General features: G+C 33.0%; 1 protein-coding gene across 1 annotated transcript; it reads left to right on the top strand.

Annotated features, from left to right (window-relative positions):
* The first annotated feature begins 3,001 nt into the window (after window positions 1-3,001).
* On the top strand, window positions 3,002-18,803 carry LOC118263909 (lipopolysaccharide-induced tumor necrosis factor-alpha factor homolog). The gene is made up of 3 exons (XM_035576143.2): window positions 3,002-3,167; window positions 11,247-11,389; window positions 17,724-18,803. Exons 2-3 carry the CDS (start codon window positions 11,256-11,258, stop codon window positions 17,824-17,826), a joined length of 237 nt encoding a protein of 78 aa, XP_035432036.1. The 5' UTR covers window positions 3,002-3,167; window positions 11,247-11,255; the 3' UTR covers window positions 17,827-18,803.
* Window positions 18,804-22,658: the final 3,855 nt, after the last annotated feature.

The following is a 22,658-nucleotide window of genomic DNA, read 5'->3' as shown; positions in this document are numbered from 1 at the left end:
GTAACGATCGACATAGAATTATCTATACTCCGTTAGAGCATTTTCTTTGTACTAAATGTTTTATTATATTGATATTATTTTTTTCATACCTTTTTACTATTTATTTACTTTTTTTCGATAAATTAAAACAATAACATGAACCGAAGTCGTGTAACGATCGACATAGAATTATTTATAAATAATTTATTTCTTATTTTTATTTTTTGATTTTTGAAATAAAAATATATCTATGTCCTTTCTAAGGTTCTAAACTATATCTGTACCAAATTTCAACCAAATCCGTCAAATAGTTGCGGAGATTAATGGTATAAGCATAGAATGTTCGACGTGATTCTTTAATTTGACATAACTTTTTTATTTATGAACCGATTGACATGAAACAAACACTAAATGTAAATTTAAGCATCCCACAATATATTCGTGAAAACCGCATCCAACTCGGATCAGCCGTTTCTGAGATTAGCGCGCACAGACGAACAGACAAACAGACAAACAGACAAACAGACAAACAGATAAACAGACAAACAGACAAAAAAAAAGTTAATTACATTTTTGGGTTCGACATCGACATAACAATAACCCCTGCTATTTTTTTTATTTTTATTTTCAATGTACAGACAGCACTTTTCTACGATTTTATTATATGTATAGATAGATGAAATAGATATTATGTTATTTTACTGTAGGTACTAGATGACATTGATTTTGTTTATTGAATTGATTAATCATATCTGAAATAATATGATTTCACATATGTAATTAATATACTTTGTTTAGGGTTAGACATTATGATTTCTATAGATCTGGTTCCCAGATACAATTGTTTGAAAAAGACTTGTTGATCTACCCAGGTCCGTTTGTTTCTAGTACCTATAAAATATTACTAAACAATTTAACAATAGTAATGATCGTTATGAAAAAAGTAGTTCTAGTCAACCGAGAAAAAACAAATGAAGGTTAGAAATCAATTCTCATAATATTACGTGGAAATCGTTAAAGAATTTCGAATCGATAGGTATCAACCCAGCTATGATCTATGAGCTACAAATAGCTTTAGTTTGTGAGCATCAAAGTAAATTAGGAAACTAGGAATTACGTCATCTATAGTCTATAGGTAGGACTGAGGACTGTCTGGTCGCACCGAATGGCCGCGACGTACGACGAACCACACACACGTTCTTCTTTCAAATTTATTTGACTTTTTTTAATCTATGAAAACACATTAAATGTGACAAGGCCGCTACACACTACACGTGTTAACGTGTCACATAATTGCTGTATAATTATTTTCATAAAAAATGAACAATTTTAAAGCAGGTCACACGATATGAATTTTTAGAAATTAAATTTTAACCTAATAAAACTCTTTTGGTACAATTAGTTACTAAAACTCTTTTGGTACAATCTATCTAAATATATAAAACTCAAAGGTGACTGACTGACTGACATAGTGATCTATCAACGCACAGCTGAAACCACTGGACGGATCGGGCTGAAATTTGGCATGTAGGTAGATGTTATGACGTAGGCATCCGCTAAGAAAGGATTTTGACCAATTCTACCCCCAAGGGGATAAAATAGGGGATGAAAGTTTGTATGAAACTTTGTCAATTTTAAACCAATCGGACTGAGACTTTGCATGCATAAAGCTACTATGGCGTAGCGCCTAATGACAGATTAGTAAATAATATTGTGTACAAAGAAGTTTTGTAGGCCCTAATTTTTTACACACGCTAAACAAAAGTAAAGCCGCAAAAACCATACCTAATTAATAATAATATTTCTTAACGCGAGCGAAGCCGCGGGCAAAAGCTAGTTAATTAATAAAACTCTTTCGGTACAATTAATTAAAATGTAAATTAATTTTCTAATGAAACTGGTTATTGGTAAGATTTAATCAAGTTCTACAAATAACAGCAGTGTACTTTGTACCAACGAAATAATGGAAATAAGGCTAATAACGTGTATTATTAATTGAATAAGAATTCCAGTAAGTTTAATTTCAACGAGGTTAGTATTCTGATTTATATCGAGACCTGTCGTTTTGATAACAAAGGAAAGAATTATTGGCAAAAGAATGAGTCTTTGCCACGCAGACTCTAAACAGTACATGAATTAAATGAGGACGGAATAATTCTTATATTTTAAAAACATTAATAATTTAAATAATAAATCAATGGTTTGAAAACGGAGCCAATATTTATGTAAAACTGTGCAGTGAATTGAGAATATTATTATTGTGTATATAAAACTATGTAGTTTACTTTCACGCGGTTTATGTTTATTTACATTTGTTCTCCACCCACTCTTGGTCCGTGCCCTTGTCATACTATTACAATTTGTTTTTCTTTTTTTACAATAAATCTTATCAATATGGTATCTACCTTACACTACAATTAACCACAACTATTAAATTATAACTACAAAAATACTTACGATTAACATATTTGTTTTTTTTTTTTTAAAAAATTAAATTTACCGGCGGCTCTGCCAAGTCACACGGTTTCACCCGCTCTGCTTGCTACTATTGGCCGTAGTATGAAGTTTTATAGCATATGGCCTTGATCGATAAATGAACTATCCAACACAAAAAAAAAACTATTTAAATCAAACCAGTAGTTCCGGACATAAGCGCGTTCGAACAAACTCTTTAACTTTATTTATTAAAAAAATATAGATGTAAGTAATAGTAAGTATGTGTATCTAAACCTACGGGAATCACAAAAAGAAAAGCTACTAATAGCCTAAATAACACTATATTATACCATATATACCTAATAACAGTAAGTTGAAGCAAAATCACGATGTAGTACAAAATACAAAGCAACAAGTAAGTTGTTTTTATTTACCAATCGTATTATAGGTACACTGTACACACTACACGAGTTACGCAAGTTATTTTGGCAATGGAAACCACTTTTTAACTAATTCATAAAGACTTCCAATTTGATAAAAATTCGAGCGTGGGCGATAATTTCGCCTAGTGTGTGCCGATTGTAACCGATGACTCACTTTGGTTGTAAGTACTAATGAAATGAATCGTGCTCAGCCGACTATAGTGAGCTGAGCTGGTGAACACTCAGTTGCGTGTTGATATTGCCACAGGCTACCCGCACCTTTTTGTTATTAAACAAGTGTAATATTCTGTTGTGTTCTTGGTTTTAAAGGTAAGTTGTTATGTTTGTTTTATCTACGTTTACATACCAACTGTTGAAATTCGATTTTTTTTCTTCTGTTTCTACTATTTTTTCTACAAAAATAACTTTTACCGAGTGTTATTTACGGAAATGTTCGAGGCTATTGCATCTTGCGTTCGTCTGTTAAGTAATTTTTTGTAGACGGTGTTGTAAATGCGGTTACCAGTGAATGTTCTATTAGATTTATTGAGTTCTTTTAAAGATTGCAGAGTATTTAATTTTATGTAATGTATTAGTGAGTCAGGAGTGCCGCTAAGTGATTAAAATATATGTAATTAACCTACCGGCATGTTACTAGCTCGACGTGTAGCATCTCAAGGTCACGGACGCCGTCACATCACAACTCTGATACAAAAATGTTCTTTTGTTGGACAATTAGGAAACTATAGCTGTATATAACTAGATGCGCTATCAGTTGTGTATTCTAAAATGTACCTAATGGGTTTGGTACACGTGCCATAGCTACAGGTTCGTACGTAATATAGGTACGCCAGACATCGTTGGATGCCGATTAAAATACCCAGCAAAAACTAGACTCTTTAACCTTCTAGTGTAATCGTGACGTAGATGCTTTATAATATCTGTGTAGGTACCTACAGTACCAAAACATCATTATCTAAATTCTTCTGTTGGAGTGATATTTATTATCATTATTATTTGACGGTAAATGTGTGATATTCGGAGCAACATATTGGAACGTGTTATACATTTGGTAGGAATATCAGGAATGTGGTAGTTTATTTTATTTGTTAATTCTTATCGCTGATATTATTATACTTAGCACCTGTTTCACAATTTATATAAATACCCGATAAACTTATGTGACAGATAGTTCACACACATTACGTTCTTAATTCAAATTTATCTGGAACCTCTATGTTCCAGATAAATTTGAATTAAGAACATTAGATCTATTCAGACATTGTGAAAGAGGCCCTTAGCAGTTGTTTTTATTCTGATAACAACTAATAAATTATTTGCCTTAATACATACAATTTTGACATGATAACTACCCGATAAATGTTTTGTGTGCAAAAAATGGGTACTAGAACAGTAGCCACGATTCTAAATAAAAATTACTTCTTTACGGGGTTATATTCTTACACATACGTGCATATATGGAAAGTTTTAGGTTTAATATGTTTTTACCTATTTGCTCATAGATACCTACGCATTTCTTTAAAACATCGTTACTAATGGATTTTTAACCATCACCTTGTGTTGTTAAGTATGTACAGAAACTAACAGGTCTTCCTACTTCTTTCTGTCAAATTGCTTTATTAGATTTTCAACTTTACCGTTTTGATATTAGGTCGAAAATCCAATGAAAAAAGTTACTGAATGATGTTTGTACATATTGTTGGTACACCTGTACTTAGAAATGATATAGGTACTTATAAACATTCCATTTCTTGGAATTTTTAGAGAACCGGTTGTTGAGAGATTAGTTATGGATAGTATTTCCTTCTAATATAACACTATCATACAATATTATAAATGTGAAAGTTTGTTTGGACAGATGTTTGGATGGTTGTCTGCCAATAACGCTAAAATTACTGAACGGATTTTGATAAAAATTGTACAAGTACAAGATGGCTAGACGGAAAATAGAGAGAGGCGTGGTTTGTAATTCTGCGCTTCCCGGAGTTATGTTAAAGGGAAATCCAGTTATGACATCTTCTCTTAGTATTTGCTTTATGGATCTGTATATCTCTACCATCGTACCTAGGATAACTGTATAATCATTTCCAGACTCCCTTGAAATATATTTATATCTAGTCTTGGGCTATTGTTAGTTAATTGTAATAATGTTCTTCTTTTATCGTTATGAATGGATCCCGGATGGGAAATGGAATTTTAATGGAACAGTTCCATTAGGCTCATAATTTAGTTGAAGAAAAATATATTAGTTATTTTTAGGTTAACAGTAATGTTGGATAGAGGTTAAGGTTACATTTTTGTTAATGAAATACACAATTCATTAACAAGTGAATTCATTAACAATTCTTTAATAGCACTCTATAACTACACAATCATTATCATACTTGATATATGAAAAAATAGAAATGGGCTTTCGATCAATGAAGCATATTTGTGATTATTTAATTTACTTAAATTTCTTTTATATTGTTTTTAAGTGTCAGATAAGTTATAATCTTATCATTTGTCAAAGTTCAGAGTTCAAACTATCAGTTGAACTTTAAAATTGAATTACCAGGTGGTGCATTTTAATACTAAAATAAAATACGAATGCAGCTTTAAAATGTCACAATGTGATAAATGACAAATTATTAATACGAGTTTTATTATTAAAATTGTGTATCTATTAATACATTTTATAATTACCAATGACATGTATATCAAAACAAGTTCTTTTTTTAATAGTTCCAGCAATTAAAATACTATTAATGTTACATTTTATAACCTAAATATAGATAAACAACAGTGACTAGTCCCAATTAATTGAATCAGATGGCATTACGTCATGTTACAGTTTCCTCCCTAAAGTGACGTCATCGTTGTATGTACTTAACTACGACCAAGCCTTAAAAGTATCATAGAAAAGAGCTCTCTACACACAGGGTGATTTCTTAGGGGTGTGAATGATTTTCTTTTTTTTCCGCTTAAAAATATATTACATATTGTAGAAAGGGTTAATAGATTTCACAGCTTTTAAAATTGAAAGAAAGAAAGATAAAATAATTTATTCAGCACTGGGCACGATACACCAAAAATACACACAAAATTCTAAGCAACTATTATGGTATGTGCAGGGTGACTTGTATTCGACGTATTCCTCTCGGGAGGTGACAATACAACTAATTTCCTACAAAATTAGCCCTGGTTTGGTGGCTGATTTCTGAGATGTTCAATATTTTTAAATAATAATCAAATAATCCCGAACTATCTACAAAAACATGAATGAAACAAAAAACTACTGATTTACTTTAAGTTGTTTTAGTTTTTATCAGTTATCAATACATTAATAAACATTTACTAATACTGACAGAAATATCATTCATGTTAAAATAGCAAGCAAATTCAAATTATGTTTTGGGTCACTAATATGGTCAATAGAAAACTTGTTGTGTCAAAATCTCATATTGTTGCTCGATCTTAATTTTGACCTTGACCGATGCTAGCGGTGGATTTACAACAGATTTTTGTTTGAGTCAAATGTCCGAATACTCAAAACTCAAACTAGTAAATTTTAAGAAGTTCTCAAAACTAGTTCTGTCTTTATCAATTCTTTATAAAATGACAGAGATAGCACGATATTTAAGTACAACTTAGAATTGAGTAGCTTTTCAGTATTCAGGCGAAAGTCTTGTCAAGTCATGTAGTCCCTAGATTGACTCTTAAGGCATTCACAGAAGACTAGTGTCACAATACGAGTAAATTCTGGAACCATGTTTATTTCACTATTATGTTCAAGGTCAAAAACTGTTTGTTGAGTCGCGCCATTATAGTTTTTCAGTGCATTGAAAATTGAAGCGGATATGAATGTTTCATTCAGTTACGTCAAGCATACAATTTTAAGTTCTTTATTGTAGTGGAATTACCTAAGTTACCTGTTAAGCTAGTTCATGATTATGGACATAATATGGTTTTATGAAGATTTATGGATAACATTGAAAAGGTTGCCTCATTTATCGAGTGGTTGCAAGTGCGACTGCCGGGCAAAGTAATAATGGGTAACCTTTTTCAGTTTTTCGAAAATTTCTCAGTAGTAACACGGAGTCTGGAATTGTGCCCAGTATATTGCAATAGGCTCACCTCCTATTACGTGAAAATTATAATACAAATGGTGACAAGTGGAGGTACAGTAGCATTTCGTGCCGTAATATGCACTACTGCTTACCCCTTTAGGGATAAAAGGCGTGACGAAACGATACGAATTGAAAGGTATACAAGGGAAATCCTATAAAGGAATACTAAGCACCTATTATGGAATAGAAAAACTTAGGTACCTATGATACGTACATAGATACATCGGAAAAATAACTATTAATTAATATACTGGAAAAACCTGGCTTGAGATAAAACTGTTTGTGGGATTATGTATTAATTAGTTTCATTAATATCATCCTTCCGGGTCATTACTTAACGATAAATAATTTAAGAATTTTCCTTTTATTTGCAGCATAGCCCATAAATATAACTTGCATAGCCTAGTATTTGGTCACAAGTTTAACTTGTGTAGTATTGCAGGTATTCGATTCTTCATTGAGGATAAGAGTCTAATACCTATGAATATGTCTCTTATTAGAACGAGATTTAAAATAATATTTCATATTTCTCGTGTACAATACCACTTTACAATACCTTCACTAGAAATCGCGAAAATTTCTTTTATAACTTTATAATATTGACATATTTAGGTAACTACGAGTGTATTGTTTTTGTGGAAACACACATACCTACCTACAAAGAGAGATGCATATAATGCACATAATGCAAGTATGACTAATTACATTATCAATCTGAGGTTTACTCACGATTTGATTGTTCACCAGATGGATAGAATATCATACGCGCTGGTGATTAGACTCAGGGTTTTTCCTGACTGATATGATTATAAACACAATTATTAATTTATTATACACTAGTTACTAGTACTTCCGCGCGGTTTCACTCACTCTGTCTGTTTAGTCGCGCTAATACACAGCATACAGCATTTTGCTAGGCTCTTATTGGTCATAGCTTGATATTTAATAGCTTATAACCTTGCTCAACACACGCACTATTTATCAAAAAAGAGGAAAAGGTTTGAGTATTAACCACCACGCTTGCTCAATGTGACAACGCTCCTGTCACTCATCTGGTGTTATGCGTGTCCTTGGGCGGCTCTGATCGCATACCATCAGGTGATCCGACTGCTCATTTGCCTTCTATTCCAAAAAGAGAAGCGGGTGGGCAATGTCTAATCTATTATTAGAAATTACAAGTCCAGATTTCCTCACGATGTTTTCCTTCGCCGTTTATTAGCGGTGTCTAAATAATCTTAGAAAGTACATATAACTTGGGCCACCACGCACTGATCATCATTATAATACATAATATTACATGACGTAATCTCCGCTGTTTTCGTAATATTATACGATAAGTAAATGTAAGTATTATCTAAAATTTCCGTTTTGACTCATATCCGAATTATTAAAGTTGATAAATATGTATTGAATTCGCAAACTCTTGATATGATCTACTAATGTATTAGTAATGACTCAAAATAGTATAACTGGTTCGGAATTTAATATTATTCAATTAGTAATGCGGTATGCATTATTATTCACGTATGCAATTTTTATTTGTTGTTACAAGGAAAATGTGACATAATTCTTCCTCACCTATTTACCTATGACTAGATGGGGGTCGTGCATTTTCCTTATAATAATTAACTCAGTACCTAGATTGTTTTATAGTGATCATGTGGCGACACATGACAACAAGAATGTCATGTTAGATTATTTCGTCGCCAACACCGCAAAGGGGCGAACCTCAAATAAGAAATTGTATGAGGTTCGCCCTTTTGCGGTGTTGATGACGATTTAATGACAGATGACAAAAATCCCACATAGATTGATCGACAAGCAAACATATGACGGCATAAAATCCTACATCGTTCATATGAAGTGTCTACGCGAATTAACATGGATAGAAAACCTGTTGGGCAGAAAACCCGCCAGATACGATCACCCCGCCTGGTCGGAGGATCCCCCTTTTCTTAGGGAATTTTACTCTCTGTTCCATTAGGGAACAGATTGATCTAGCTTACATGAAGCGAGTACTTTGTATTAGTTCAGGAAATATAGTTGCTGAAAGTGTATAAAACGAAGTTAAAATTTGTATAAATAAGAAGAGATCTTTGACACAATAGTTGTACATAAAAGATCATACTAATATTTTTGTCAAACTCATATTGAGTAGAAATTGCCTCTAAAGGAGTTTTAGCTTAATTACTACAATGCAAGCGATTATTAGTTTACATACGAATGAAACAATTAGTAAATGTCACCTTCGTATATCCAGACAGTTAGTATTGTAGACAGACTTAACGTTTAATAGTTTTACCGCCGTACTCAGTCTTTTATTGAATACCTACTTAACTTAGTCCTTAGAAATTGTAGCTAAAATGTGCAATGATCTATTATGCTGTATTGTATCGGTCAAGTAAATAGAAGACAATAGTTTGTAGCAAAGCCTCCTAACAGGATATACATTTGAAATAGACCAAACAGCAGAGGTCTCTAAAATTTGTTCAATTGCTGTCTCCAACCTACCTTCCAAGCGAGGAGATTGTTTCAAACCTTATGTAGAGGAGTCCCATAGCAGTAGACTCAATATCTGCTGGCAATGTTGGGTATTTTTCCTCCCGTACCGCTGCAACTCCTGTAAGCCCGCATCTACAGTATGTAATGTACTTGTAAGTATGGTATGTGAACAATACAATATGCGGACGATATCAGCATATAATTATAACAATGTGACTTTGAATTCACCGAGTTTCATGTAACAGTATATCTTGCGTATATTATTGTGTAAACATGCATTGTGATAAAAGCGTACATTATGTGCAACTGATTAACAAAAATGTGGATGAATTACGCCCCAAAACTTTATTAAAACAGAAGAGATTAAGTTATCATTAAAATTTGATGTAATATCTACTACCTGGTGATTATAGTGTGATTATAACGTATGTCAATTTCCACCCCATCAACTATCGGCACTTAAAGAATTAATCAATTTGTCTGTCGCTGTGAATGACGGACAAACACTTGCGCTTTTTTGTAAAATTACATACAATACATACAGACCCCTTGCCCGGCAGTCGCACTTGCAACCACTTGGCCAACGAGGCAGTTTTTGTAATATTAATATAGATTAATTAGGTAATTAAAATTAGTTATTATCCGTGTAGCATATTACCTATACATAGGAAATAACTGTTTGTATTTAATTTAACATTAGAGTGTATTTATGAGAATTTTGTCCTATCGACCGGTATTATTTGATCACATGTGTAAATGTGATGCTGAACAAAGAAGGATTGTAAAGTGGTACTGTAGTTTCTGTCAATTCTTCCTTCCTTGTTCAGTTAATTAAGTACAGATTCATATTATAATGCTAATCTAGTTACTACCGTGAGGTTTCACCTGCGTTGCTCGGCTTCTTAGCCTTATACACAAAGTGTAGATTAGGTATATATTTTGTTTTTTTGTGCTCGAATTTTCCTATAATTATTATTAAACAATTAGAGCAGCAGATAAAACTATGTGGGAATAGCTAGTATAAGATATAATTATTATAGAATATAAAATGAAATTATTTAACTTATATAACACAAATTGTGAAAAGTGGGTGTATATTACAATATACACCCACTTAACGGCACATTACGGCACGTAATGCGACTGTGTACAGTGACATTACGTGCCATAATATGCACCTCTGCCTACATCTTCGGGGATAAAAGGCGTGACGATGACGACACGAAATGCAATGAAATTAACCTTGTACCCAAAATTACTAGTGAACCAATTATCTAATCATTAAATAACACTCGTGCTTCTAATAAAGATGACGTTTTACTACTGATATGGAGTTAAATGCTAAATTGGATTATATTAGATTAGTCTTGAGCCGAATTAAAGTTTTACAAAACGTTTACATAATAAAATCGGACATTCCCCTATCGGATAATCGAAGTATTTACGAGTATGATATCTATATATTATTATTAAAGTGCATAACTTGTGATAAATTTGAAAACCATTTCTTGACGTGACTGTGAGTGTGAGAGCAATGCAAAGTTTCGTATAAAGTCGACATTTGAATGACCATTAAGTAAATAGCATATGTGGCAAAAGTGACCAGTTGTAGCGGAGGAATTGCTTTCAATTGATTTTTGTTGGCAGTAAACGTTTTACATAACAATAAATATTATTGAAAAGTTCTATGTCTGGTAGGAGGAAAAATAATTATGATGACGATAATTTAGGCACATAAATGATAACAGTCACATAATTTCCTTATTATTTGTTACAGAAAATCAAAATGAACATCGTACAAGTCGGACCCGAGCCCTCCCAGATCACATGCCCATCGTGCCGAGCCACGATCGTCACGAGGGTCGAGAGGAAGTCCACGACGAAGACACACGTCATAGCCCTCCTTCTGTGTCTGTTCCTGTAAGTATACAGTTTTTGGAAATTCAACTCTATCTGCCGCACTCAGAGACATTTAATACATTGACTGCCAACAAAAATCTGTTGACGGCATTTCCTCCGTTAGCACCGGTAATTTTTGCCCCCCATGGCGTTGAATGTGTTAATGATTACTTAAACTATTCCTTAGTAACGAATTTGTATTGAAAACAATTGCTAAGGACTGGGTTAAGTAATCATTAAATGTCTCTGAGTGTGGCAGTATGTGTAAGAATTTAAAGTTATTTTAATTGATATACTGACTTATAGACTCGATAGCTTTACCTATACACGCTACAGACTTTACGAGTTAACTGTGTAGTTTAAACTATACAGTTTTATCGATTCTTGATTCGATCCAGTTAAAACAGTTCAACTTTTTGCTTTTGCAGTTTTAACTGTACAGTTAAATCGCAAAGTGTATAGCTATTCGTTGTTCTGCTAAAGATTTGCTTTAAATAGTAGCTATCTTGTTTGTCGTGTGATAACAAATTCGAGTTTCGGTCTTACAAGTTCTTAGGTTAATTGTAATAAAAATTAGTACCATTTAATCGAGATTTGTCCCTAGTATTTAGGAATTTGCATGCTTATTACTATGACCGCCATAACTAAAAGTCATTTAATGGTTACTTAACCCTGTCGTTAGCAATAGTTGAAAATACAAAATTGTTACTAAGGAATAGTTTACGTAATCTGAATGTCTCTGAGTGCGACAGTGCCTAAGTAACCTTATAAAGTAACCAGTGAAATATAGGTGCATTGTAAAGTGTCCAACTGCATACAATTTCAAAGAACTACGTACGTAATATATAATAATTTTCCGTAAAATTATTATACAATGACTGCAGCTACATACCATATTGTCATCACCACCTAAAGCTTCCCATATCTCTATAATTATGTACTTAAATCGTTATCTCAATGTGTGATAACAGTATTTACTGCGACGCTTATTTTATACAGATTCTGATACTAAACAAACGAACACCAAACTTGTTTTGAATTAGATTCTGAGAATATTTTCCGTAAAATGAACTATTAGTATTATTCTTAACAAGATGATGATTAACATACATTTTCCTTAAGTTACCTTGCTTGACGATATTAAAGATAGGTAAGTATAAGTATCAAATCATACTAATAATATTTTGTTCTTTACAGTACCAATGTCCCTACAGTGCTGCTGCATATTCTAATCCTAAAATATTTTTTAAGAATAAAATGTAATTAGAATATTTTATAAATAATACCTTATAATAACTATGATAAATATAAATAAAAACTCATTCACACCGGGTCAACCACGAGAAAGAGAGACCTTAAAACTAAAATATTGACAACCCAAAATTTAAAAATAACGGTTTACTTACGTATATTAGTAGAGAATAGCTCTGCTAGTTTCGAGTCACAGAGAGACTCTTCATCATGAGCAGCGTGCGCAAACGCGGCGACGTAATCTCGCGCAGCACACTACTGAATGTACTATTACATAGATATTACATCAGAATTAGTTAAAAGGAAAGTGAAAGTCCGAATATGACGGAAATATCTCAAAGCAATATGACCTGTATGACAAACCATCGACCACTGAAATATGACTCCTCTCTTACACATAGTTAGGTACATTTTCTTGTGGACAGGAAGAAACGCGTTTATATCAGCTGTTAATTGTGGTTTAAAAACTTTTCACTATAATTGTGGAATTCTTGCGTCTACTAAAGATGAATGAAACCTTTTTTTTTAATCTGGAAAATACTATGCTGAAAACAGCATCAAACTCGATTTAGCCAAACGCCAGATAATCGCGCACATACATACATACATAATTTTATTGGTTAAAATAAACGGATCATCTTAATATAATAAACACTGTCCACATTTTATTACCATAATTATAATCCTATTTATAATTCTGTATGACAACTACTGGTTTAGTTAGCAACTGAAAATATCAGCACTGCACAGCGTATTGTAAAATATACTTTAACTGCAAACATTTAGGTATTATCAGTATCATACAAGTTACACATACATTTGGTGATTACGCTAAAGTCTGGCTTTTAATCTATATATGTATGTGAATTACTATTTTAAACGGTTACATCATTGGCTGTTGGACAATTAGAACATTCCATGTTCAGTCTTTTGTCTGCGTTACAAAATGTTCGATAATTTTGTCACATGTTTGGGGTGCTTTTCCACCAGAGATGTGCTATGTAGCTATGCTATAAAAATGTAATAGCTAAACTGTGAATCTATGTTACCATTTCTACTTATATTAAGCTACGTAGTTGTGTGAGGAAGATGCACAGCACGAGTATGCGATGTTTCGATAGTAGGGAGCCATACATAGCACGCATTTTACCATATAAAAAAAACATGGCCTAACTGAGTCTGTTTCCACTAGTGCTATGCTATGTGAGCCAATGCACAGCTTAATATTCATTGGAATATGATTGGTAGACGCCAAATGCATGCATATCAACGTAGCATAGCATATCTCTGCTGGACACCTTCAGCGTTGTGTTTACGGATGACAAGCTGAAGTAGCATTCAAACAAGAAAAACAATCTCCTTTCTGACTAAAATTTTGAAAGATACATGATCAAATCATTAGTTCAAACTAATTTATCAATCACCCGATCATCATAACAATCAAAAACACCTTAATTAAGGCAAATAACTTCGGCGAAAGATAATTTTGCGGACGACCAAACGGCTCACTAGCGCCACCTGAGCCAACTAGTGAGGCATAAAGATCTGTCAGTCAGTCACGTAACTAACGAGACATTAGCAACAGTCTATTCAACTGGACCTGACCTACAGACGTACATTGTTTTACATCTTTTGTGATGCTAATACTGCCATTGTACCTATTACTTTATTTTATTTGAACAGATAACTACATTGCTCTTCTTAGTATTTCTCTTAATCTCTATCGAATAAATGTAGCACATTACGAATTTTTCGAGTAACTCACGATAGTGAAATTAACTAAAATTAATATCAGATCCTAATTCTCCTAATCTGAATAGATTGAACTAACTTTAAAATTGGGTACATTTAGCAGATACGTGGAATGATCTTATGCAACAGAGCCTTTAAATCCTCCTATGAATTTGTCAATTTAAAACTTACATCTTGTGTGCAATATCGATTAAACTAGGAGTATTTAGATTCACAGTTAGACTGTACATGAACCTTAGTTCCATATAATGATAAACTTCAATATAATATAAATCGGGCTAAGGTCTGTTTTGCCTGCGACTTCGCCTCGTTGATTAAGTGGTGACTTAGACAGTTTTTTTTTAAGTAAAGATGTAGCTGATAGTGATCGCATTTTGTAAATCGATCTAGTACTTTTTGTGTGAGGATATCACAACCATACATACATACAAAAACAAAAAAGTATAAATATAGATCGAACACAAACCAGTTTTAACATTCGTGCCCATAATAGCAGACTATTGACGCGCCGCCGATGTCTACCGGTTTGACCTTGGTCTAACACTGACAACATAACACATAAGTACATATATTATGTATATAACCATATCAGATCGTTGACACGACAACTATATAGTAAAACAATACATAGTTATTTTTATACATACATTACGATAAATTGAAGGTCAGGCGTTAAAAGTAAACTACAATTATAATTATTATGTTTTTCGGACCTAACTCATATTGAAAGTAGACAGGGAAGGAGTGGTTTTATCTACTCTATGTTAGATGTTTTATTTATCTTCTGTAGGATCTAATGTGTTAATAACATTGGAAGAGATGGGTATTTGTAAAAACCCTGAATTAATCTCTTGGGGAAAATACAATTACACATTACTATGTTGTGCTATGGCATATGTCTACGTATGTCTATCTATGAATACGTGCATAGGTTATGGACACTTTCGCTTGTTGCGGTGTTGGGGTTATCTAATAGTATACAATGTACTGGACATAAATTCAATTGTATTTCAGTATGGGTAATAAATAATATCTTCTAGGTAAAAGTAGTGATGCAAACTCATGAACTACGTATTTCTTAAAATTACTCGTAGATCAAAGTGATAGCTACTTTACATTACATTATAAAACGTCTTAGTTTTTTATTGATATTAACAATTGGTTAAAACTATCATAAAAAGTATTTTATTGCACAGGTACCAATAAGAGATGAACTCAAATATCTAGATGGGTTGTCACTTCACTATTACATATTTATGATATTAGACAAAAATCTGATACGACTTAGCTTTTTGCTAACCTTATGTGATGGCCTAGTATTTATGTATATGCTTGTTATGTCGGTGTAAACTAATAATGTGAGTAGCATGTTGTCACGCGTAATACGGCCATTAATAGCTCAACTCTATAGCGTGGTGAAAATATTAGCTAATGTTCAAGGTTGGTACCGGGAACGACACTTTCTAATGCGCTGCACGTGCTGTTATGTATAACATTTGTGGTATATGTGTTACTATATTAATGAGATTATGATGGCACTGCTATCTTAAAAGATAATTCTTGAATAGTGTTTTATCTTTATATACCGAAAATTTCTCAGTTTCTTCTTTCATTCAAATTTCTCGGGCACAATTCTAGACTCCGTGCTACCACACGGAAGTGCCCAATATATGGCAATAGGCGCACCCCTTATTACATAAATTGGAAAAGTGGCTGTACATTGTATAGCGGCATTACGTGTTTATTTATTTATTTATTTAATTCAAAAGTTACAACGGTAGACAACCAATTAAAGCAACTTACATACATAACTAAAACATAATTAAACAGGAATTAACAGCATTCATAAGTTATGTGCACCTCTGCCTACCCTTTCAGGGATAAAAGGGGTGACGTTTTCGCTTAGGAACACATCGTGGATGTCCACTGCTGGAATGTGGGGGTTTCCTACAATTTCGATAGCTGGCATGGGTTCGATCCCAGTCCTAAAAGTGCAATGGTTAATCAGTTTCTAGTTACATACCTATCTCATGTAATACAGGGCGAGCCGATTATCATAATCATTATAATACAGTTGTTAGTTTTGTTTAAAATACATTTCCTAAATCCAACGGAAACACCAATAGGACGCTGTGAGTCCGGTCGTGACCAAGGTCAGTCGATAATTGTGTTATCATTGGGCCTTGGTTTGTACCTATCTGACACTGACTGTGTTTTTCCTGGATGAGACAGAATAAATATAATTATTATGTTACATTTTGATTATTTCAAGTGTACTGTAATGTAGTATAGTATTTATTACCGACTTCAAAAATGGAGGAGGTATTATGTTTGGATGTTTGTTTATGTTTTTTGTTTGTAACCGTTTTCTTTTTAAGCGATTACTCCGCCAATTTAATTACGTAGTGTTAAATTTAATTTGCTATAATACTATTATTCGGAATAATATTATTGAGTTTCTATATTGTGTTTAGTACGAACAAGGAACACAGTTTTATAGCCTACATAAATATTTGATCGATATTAAATGCTCAGGTGTAGATAACAATTGATAAATGTTATCACTAAACATATGGTTGTATTTACAGATATTCATATAAAGGTTAGCTAGGTACATATATCGTATATGTACAAATTAAAAACCTTGCCTCGAAATTAACATATTTTTAACAGCCCCTTGGTTAAGGTGCATAGATGTGTATTGATGTATTGATAGGCATTAGTAACAAGAATGTTAGCAACAACAACGTAACATTTAATGTATGTACTTCACCAACGCCGTATTTACTTAGATATAAGCAATTCTGTGCATCTTATTATAAGTGAACTTATATACTGCTCTTATGAGAATAAAAATTCTTTAAACCTAAGTTGGTATATTTTAAGCGACTGTTGCATTTCGTCAATGATGTGCTTGTAATTCTTATTTTAATAGACAACGTTACCTGATTTTAGTCTTCGTGCCATAACAGATTTTTTTAATGACTGATTCAATAAACATTGACCAAAAATGTAATCCGGTCTCATTCGCGGAAACTGTAGGTGCTTGTGACCACTTGTATTACACACCCATAGAACAAACAATAATACTAGCTGTATATTCTCTTTACGCGTGTAAGTGTGGGTGTGTGTATGTAATTGATTTTACATGGAAAAGTTTCTAACCAGTCACCGTTTCACCATTTCAGAGAAACCCTATAGTAACTGATTTGTATGTGTACCTAATATGTATTCATATAGTTTCGGACGAGTACTTCGACGCCTAACGCCTTTATTTTAGTTTTAAGTTAGTTTTTATTCATTTTTTTTGGTATTCATATAGTTTTAATAAATATTTGTTTGTTTGTTACAGTTGCTGGCCTTGTGTGTGCGTCCCCTACTGTGTGGACTCCTGTCAGAACGCTGACCACTACTGCCCCAACTGCAATTCCTACCTCGGTACCTACCAACGATAGTCACCCAGAATCTACCTTCATACATTTTCTTACTATTAAGTACCGTTTAAGCGAATATTTACCGTATTTTGTACTTATGAAAGTTCCATTTTGACCGTTAACACCCCTTCACTATGCGAATATAGATCTTGGGAGAATAAAATGGGGTAATATGAATTAAACAGAACGGTCAATGCATGTATTCGTGTATTTTGTCTTTTATGTGTATATGTATAAATATAGTGCCTGCATATGTTCAAATGTCGTGTGACGCACATTTTTCTATAAAAAGTTTTATTATCGATGATTTAAAAGATGTTTGAGTTAAAGTTATATAAAAAAACTCGTTTTTTTTAGTATGAAAAGCGTTCGTCTTCTAAATTGTCGATTTAAGCTACGAATAGAAGAGCGTCCGTGTTTCTACGCCTACCACATAATGTTGATACTTCAGTGTATACGTAAATCGTTTGTTGGCACCGAGTATTCTATAAATACTTAACACCCTGAATTATATCAATAAGAGCGATAAAAATATCAAGAAAACGTTATTCAAGTGCTCGTTAACCAAATTGAATATAAACGATATCGTAACTGATTAAAGTCAATATATTTAATTTTATATTATTGATAAACATAATGTCCAAGGTATTTTAAGAATACTTGTTTTTTAAAACAGATTTTTTTTTTTTTCTAAAAGTGGTATACCTTTTTTATTGTCTGTATAGGCATTCTGAGATTAATTTTTTTTATACTGTGTTCAGCACATTACTATAAATATCTGCTTTGAAACTGTTAGTCTAGCACAACTTTTTAAGTATTATGAACTTTATTTCAAAGAAATAATGTCGTTAATGCTTTGATATTATTTGTTATTAGCACAAGATTGCAATGCAAGTAAATTATATGTATGCTAGTTCGCTAGAGGGAGTGGTACAAGCAGATTGAATTATTTTATTGAACATTGTTATACATATTTTTAATAAACATTTTACTATCTATTTTTGGATTTTATTTGAAAGACGTAGTCGTGGTGGCACGGAGGTTGAAGACGCTACTTCTCATGCATGATGGTGCGAGTTTGAAACCTGCAAAAGGCTAAGTACCAATGTGACCTTTTCCAAGTTTTATGGACATTTTTAGATTATTTAAACACCATTAACTAACAGTGAAGGAAAAGATCGTGAGGAAACCTGGGCTTATAATTTGTATTTATAAGTCTGAAATCGCCAACGCGTATTGAGCAAGCGTGGTGATTAATGGTCAAACCTACCATTAAGCAAAACTGTTCAATTTTTAGCCTTAAACTCTTGTGATAAAGTTGAAAATCTGATCTGATCTTTAAGAGTTAATTTTGGCTAACTTCATGAGATAAAATCAGGCCAAATCAAGTATCATCCATCATACCACAATTATTTTACTACCAAACCACAATAAGTACCGTACAAAAAAAAGAAACCAAAGTCGTTTGTACGTAAGTAAATGTCAAAGTTTTTCCTATGAATACGAGACGTCACGAAGACGGCAGCACAGTGGGGTAGTTCCGCAATAAACTAAGCCAAGTGCTTCCGCACATAAAAATATCTGTCACAAGCCTCCCCGTCCGGCCGCTTGGCGGCGCTAGTGGCGCGGTGGTGCTGCGAGGTTTATGTAAACGATCTAGTTAGGTAGGGTTATCAGTAAGTAAGTTTGTTAATTATTGATAAATTTTTTTTTTGGTTAAATTTCGCATTTTGTCGTGCTTTTTTTCGTTACAGCTGCGGAAAGCTTACCGGGGCTCCAGTTTGAAGAGCAAGAATACGACCTAATTTTGTATTTTACTGAGAATAATAATTATACATTGCCGGACCTAGAAATGAAACTCATGACGCTATTAAAAACACTAATCATTGTAATATTTTATTGTAACTTTCGTGAGACATACTAAATTAATTATTATGTGACCATTGTTTTGACGAGGAACTCGACTAGTTTCAAGCCATGCTAGAGGCTCATATTCATGAGCAGCATTCCGCGACAACTAGTCGAGTTCCTCGTCAAAACAGTACGTGTAAGGTAATAATAATTAATGATTGTAATGTTGTGATAATCTTTGCAACGACTGAATTTTAAAGGAGGAAAATGTTCAAACAAATGTAAAAAGAATGAGTTTAACTACTTTATGTTGTACTTTGCCTGTTGCTTAGAGGAAATAAAAACGTAACTAAGTAATATGTATATTTTGAATCACTAATGTACTACAAAATTCCCACCATTCAACTGGCAAGGTAATTACCGAGATTATTATCATTTATTATTAGTACAACATTTTTCAAGCCTAACTTTACATTTATTTCGTTTATTGTGAATACTATGTTATAGGGTTGTCCGTAAAAGTGTTAAAAAAAAAATCGTAATGCGACTGGGTACGTCCAAACCAGAGGTTCGAGTTTTATCAAGTCAATGGTAAAATTTAAAAACACTTTATTTTTTATACTGAATAGAATTTATACAGTACCTATTTAATTTTTGCGACAACCCTACCATTTAATATTTTCTACTCTAAATATAGGGCTGTATCATGTGGTACCGAACTATTAGCAATTACAATACAAGATCAAGAAGCTTGCATTATTTTTCAATATTAATTGAGTTTTTATTTGTCTATATTCTTGTAGTTTTTGGTGGCTCTAGTTTTCCTACATTTGATTACCGAATTGTCCCATCTTTGTTAAAACGATAAAATATAGGTGCTTTTTGCACCTCAAAGAGCCATCATCTGTGGTCATCCCCACCTACAGGCGTCAGGCCTACTAGGCCTGACGCCGACCCGGAGCTGCGAAATGCCTAACGGGGTTCCGGCTCGAAAAGCGACTCCGCTTTTCTGAACGCAGCGGTTTTTGTCAGTAAGAGTCTGATATCTCCTCTCGTCTTGCCCAAGGTAGGAGAAGTCATTAGATGATTTAACAACACCAAATAATATCTTATGTACTACATTAATAAAAAATTGAACTCAAATCTATTCCCCTAAATCTAAACAACGGCGAAGTTCCAAAGACCAGTTATTGCCTAACTAACATCATTGTAAGGCTAAGATAGTCAGAGAGATGCTGAACTTGGTTCCCATAGTCAGCATATCAGCGGACTGCCTTTGAAGCAATAATTAAATTGCATCGTCTCCTTACAACCATGTTGCGGCTTCAGTTCAATGGACAAACTTTATCGCTAACCGACTTAAGATCTCTGTGAGATGGTTAGATGCAAGTCTTCTCACAATGTATTGCTACAGTTTTGGAGTTGGGTTATGGTCAGCAATAACTTAGTAATCTAAATAGGTCGTATTGATACGTTATTAAAAGTGCCTATTTCTTTTGACCACGTCTCAATTTGATAGCGATTGTAAAAAATATAATTGAGCAAATTCTTCTTTTTTATACTTTTGGAGAAAAGTATAATGTATTTGGAGAAAAGTATAGTGGTTAAGTTCCAGTGGTATAGGGGCTTCTCTTGAATCCTATTCCGATTGATTGAAATAGCTATTGTGAAAATTCGTACACTTGAGTTGCAACACTAGTCCATAACATCTGTATTGCGTGTATATTGAACTAAATGCTATTCAGTTTGGCTTTATATTCCGTACTCTGAATCTTATTTTATCAGCTAATAATTTTTGAGATTTTATTGGATTGAAATTGCATTGACATTAAAATTGGTTTCAAGAATAAGTGCCCAGATGGCTGATTGGAAGGATACTTGCACGCTATAATCAGCTCTTAGATACAAATATTACATACCACGGATGGTAAAACACAGCTTATTCATAAAAACAGGAAACGGTATTTATGTGCACCATAGTACACAGGATAAGTATGTGTTAATTTTATAATGCACGGATGTAGGTAAATAGAGCAATAAATTAATTAATGTGATATATTCTGTAATGAGGACAACGTCATAGTATTTGTGGGAAATACAAAACAAAATTAATACAGTTTGTTATCGTCACATTAGGTAACTCACGTATTTTAGTCCACAATTAGCTAGTCAGGCGCTCTTTGCACCAAGTGCGGTAAATAGAATTCGAGGCATGAATAGATAGATATTCACGCCTCGAATCGAATACTTTCGAATATTTTACGTAATTATATTTAGGTACGGTTACGTAATAACATTTCTATTTACCCCGTACAGAAAATGAATGAATAAATGCTGGGAAAATGTTTTAACATCTATTCACCAATAATTCAGTCTTTTCTGTATCTATTCACCCTGTTTTACGGTATGCTATGAATCATATAATTGAGTTATGAGGCACTGAGTCAATTAATATTGTATGACAAAGAACTAAGGTGTAATTTTTCTACCTGTATGTTAGCAAAAGAGTGAAGAAAGAGACTAAACTAATAAATAATCTTATGTCCTATTCTCATTATTTATGCGTTTAGTTCTGGTATAAAAAAACTTTATATTAATTTGTCCGACTGTATGCTAAAGAGGAAGTAAGTTATAACTCTCTGTGGGAAAACGGATAGCAAAAGTAGGTACAAGTTCCATATAATTAAAATAATAACAATTGTTGTGTATAATTTAATATTGCATTGTATAGAAATCAAGTTGCCCAGTGAACACTTCATTGTTTTATTTTAGAATTAATAATATCGTCATGTGCATATTTCCTGTGCGATAAATGAGCTTAGTAAACTCACACAATAGTTATATATTTTTTTTATTTCATTATGCGGAAAGCGAATCATTTTAATTTATACATATTGCAAATGTATGTAGGTGCAGAAAAAGTATTTACGAGTGAAGTTAGAATAGTTTCAAAAATTACCCTATTTTCGCTTAAATCTTTGACTACCAATAGAAAACTGTTG

Source organism: Spodoptera frugiperda, chromosome 27 (assembly GCF_023101765.2).
Source record: "Spodoptera frugiperda isolate SF20-4 chromosome 27, AGI-APGP_CSIRO_Sfru_2.0, whole genome shotgun sequence".
In the NCBI taxonomy this organism is placed as follows: domain Eukaryota; kingdom Metazoa; phylum Arthropoda; class Insecta; order Lepidoptera; family Noctuidae; genus Spodoptera; species Spodoptera frugiperda.
Note: the sequence above shows the minus strand (reverse complement) of the source record. Positions and strands in the feature narration are given on the sequence as shown.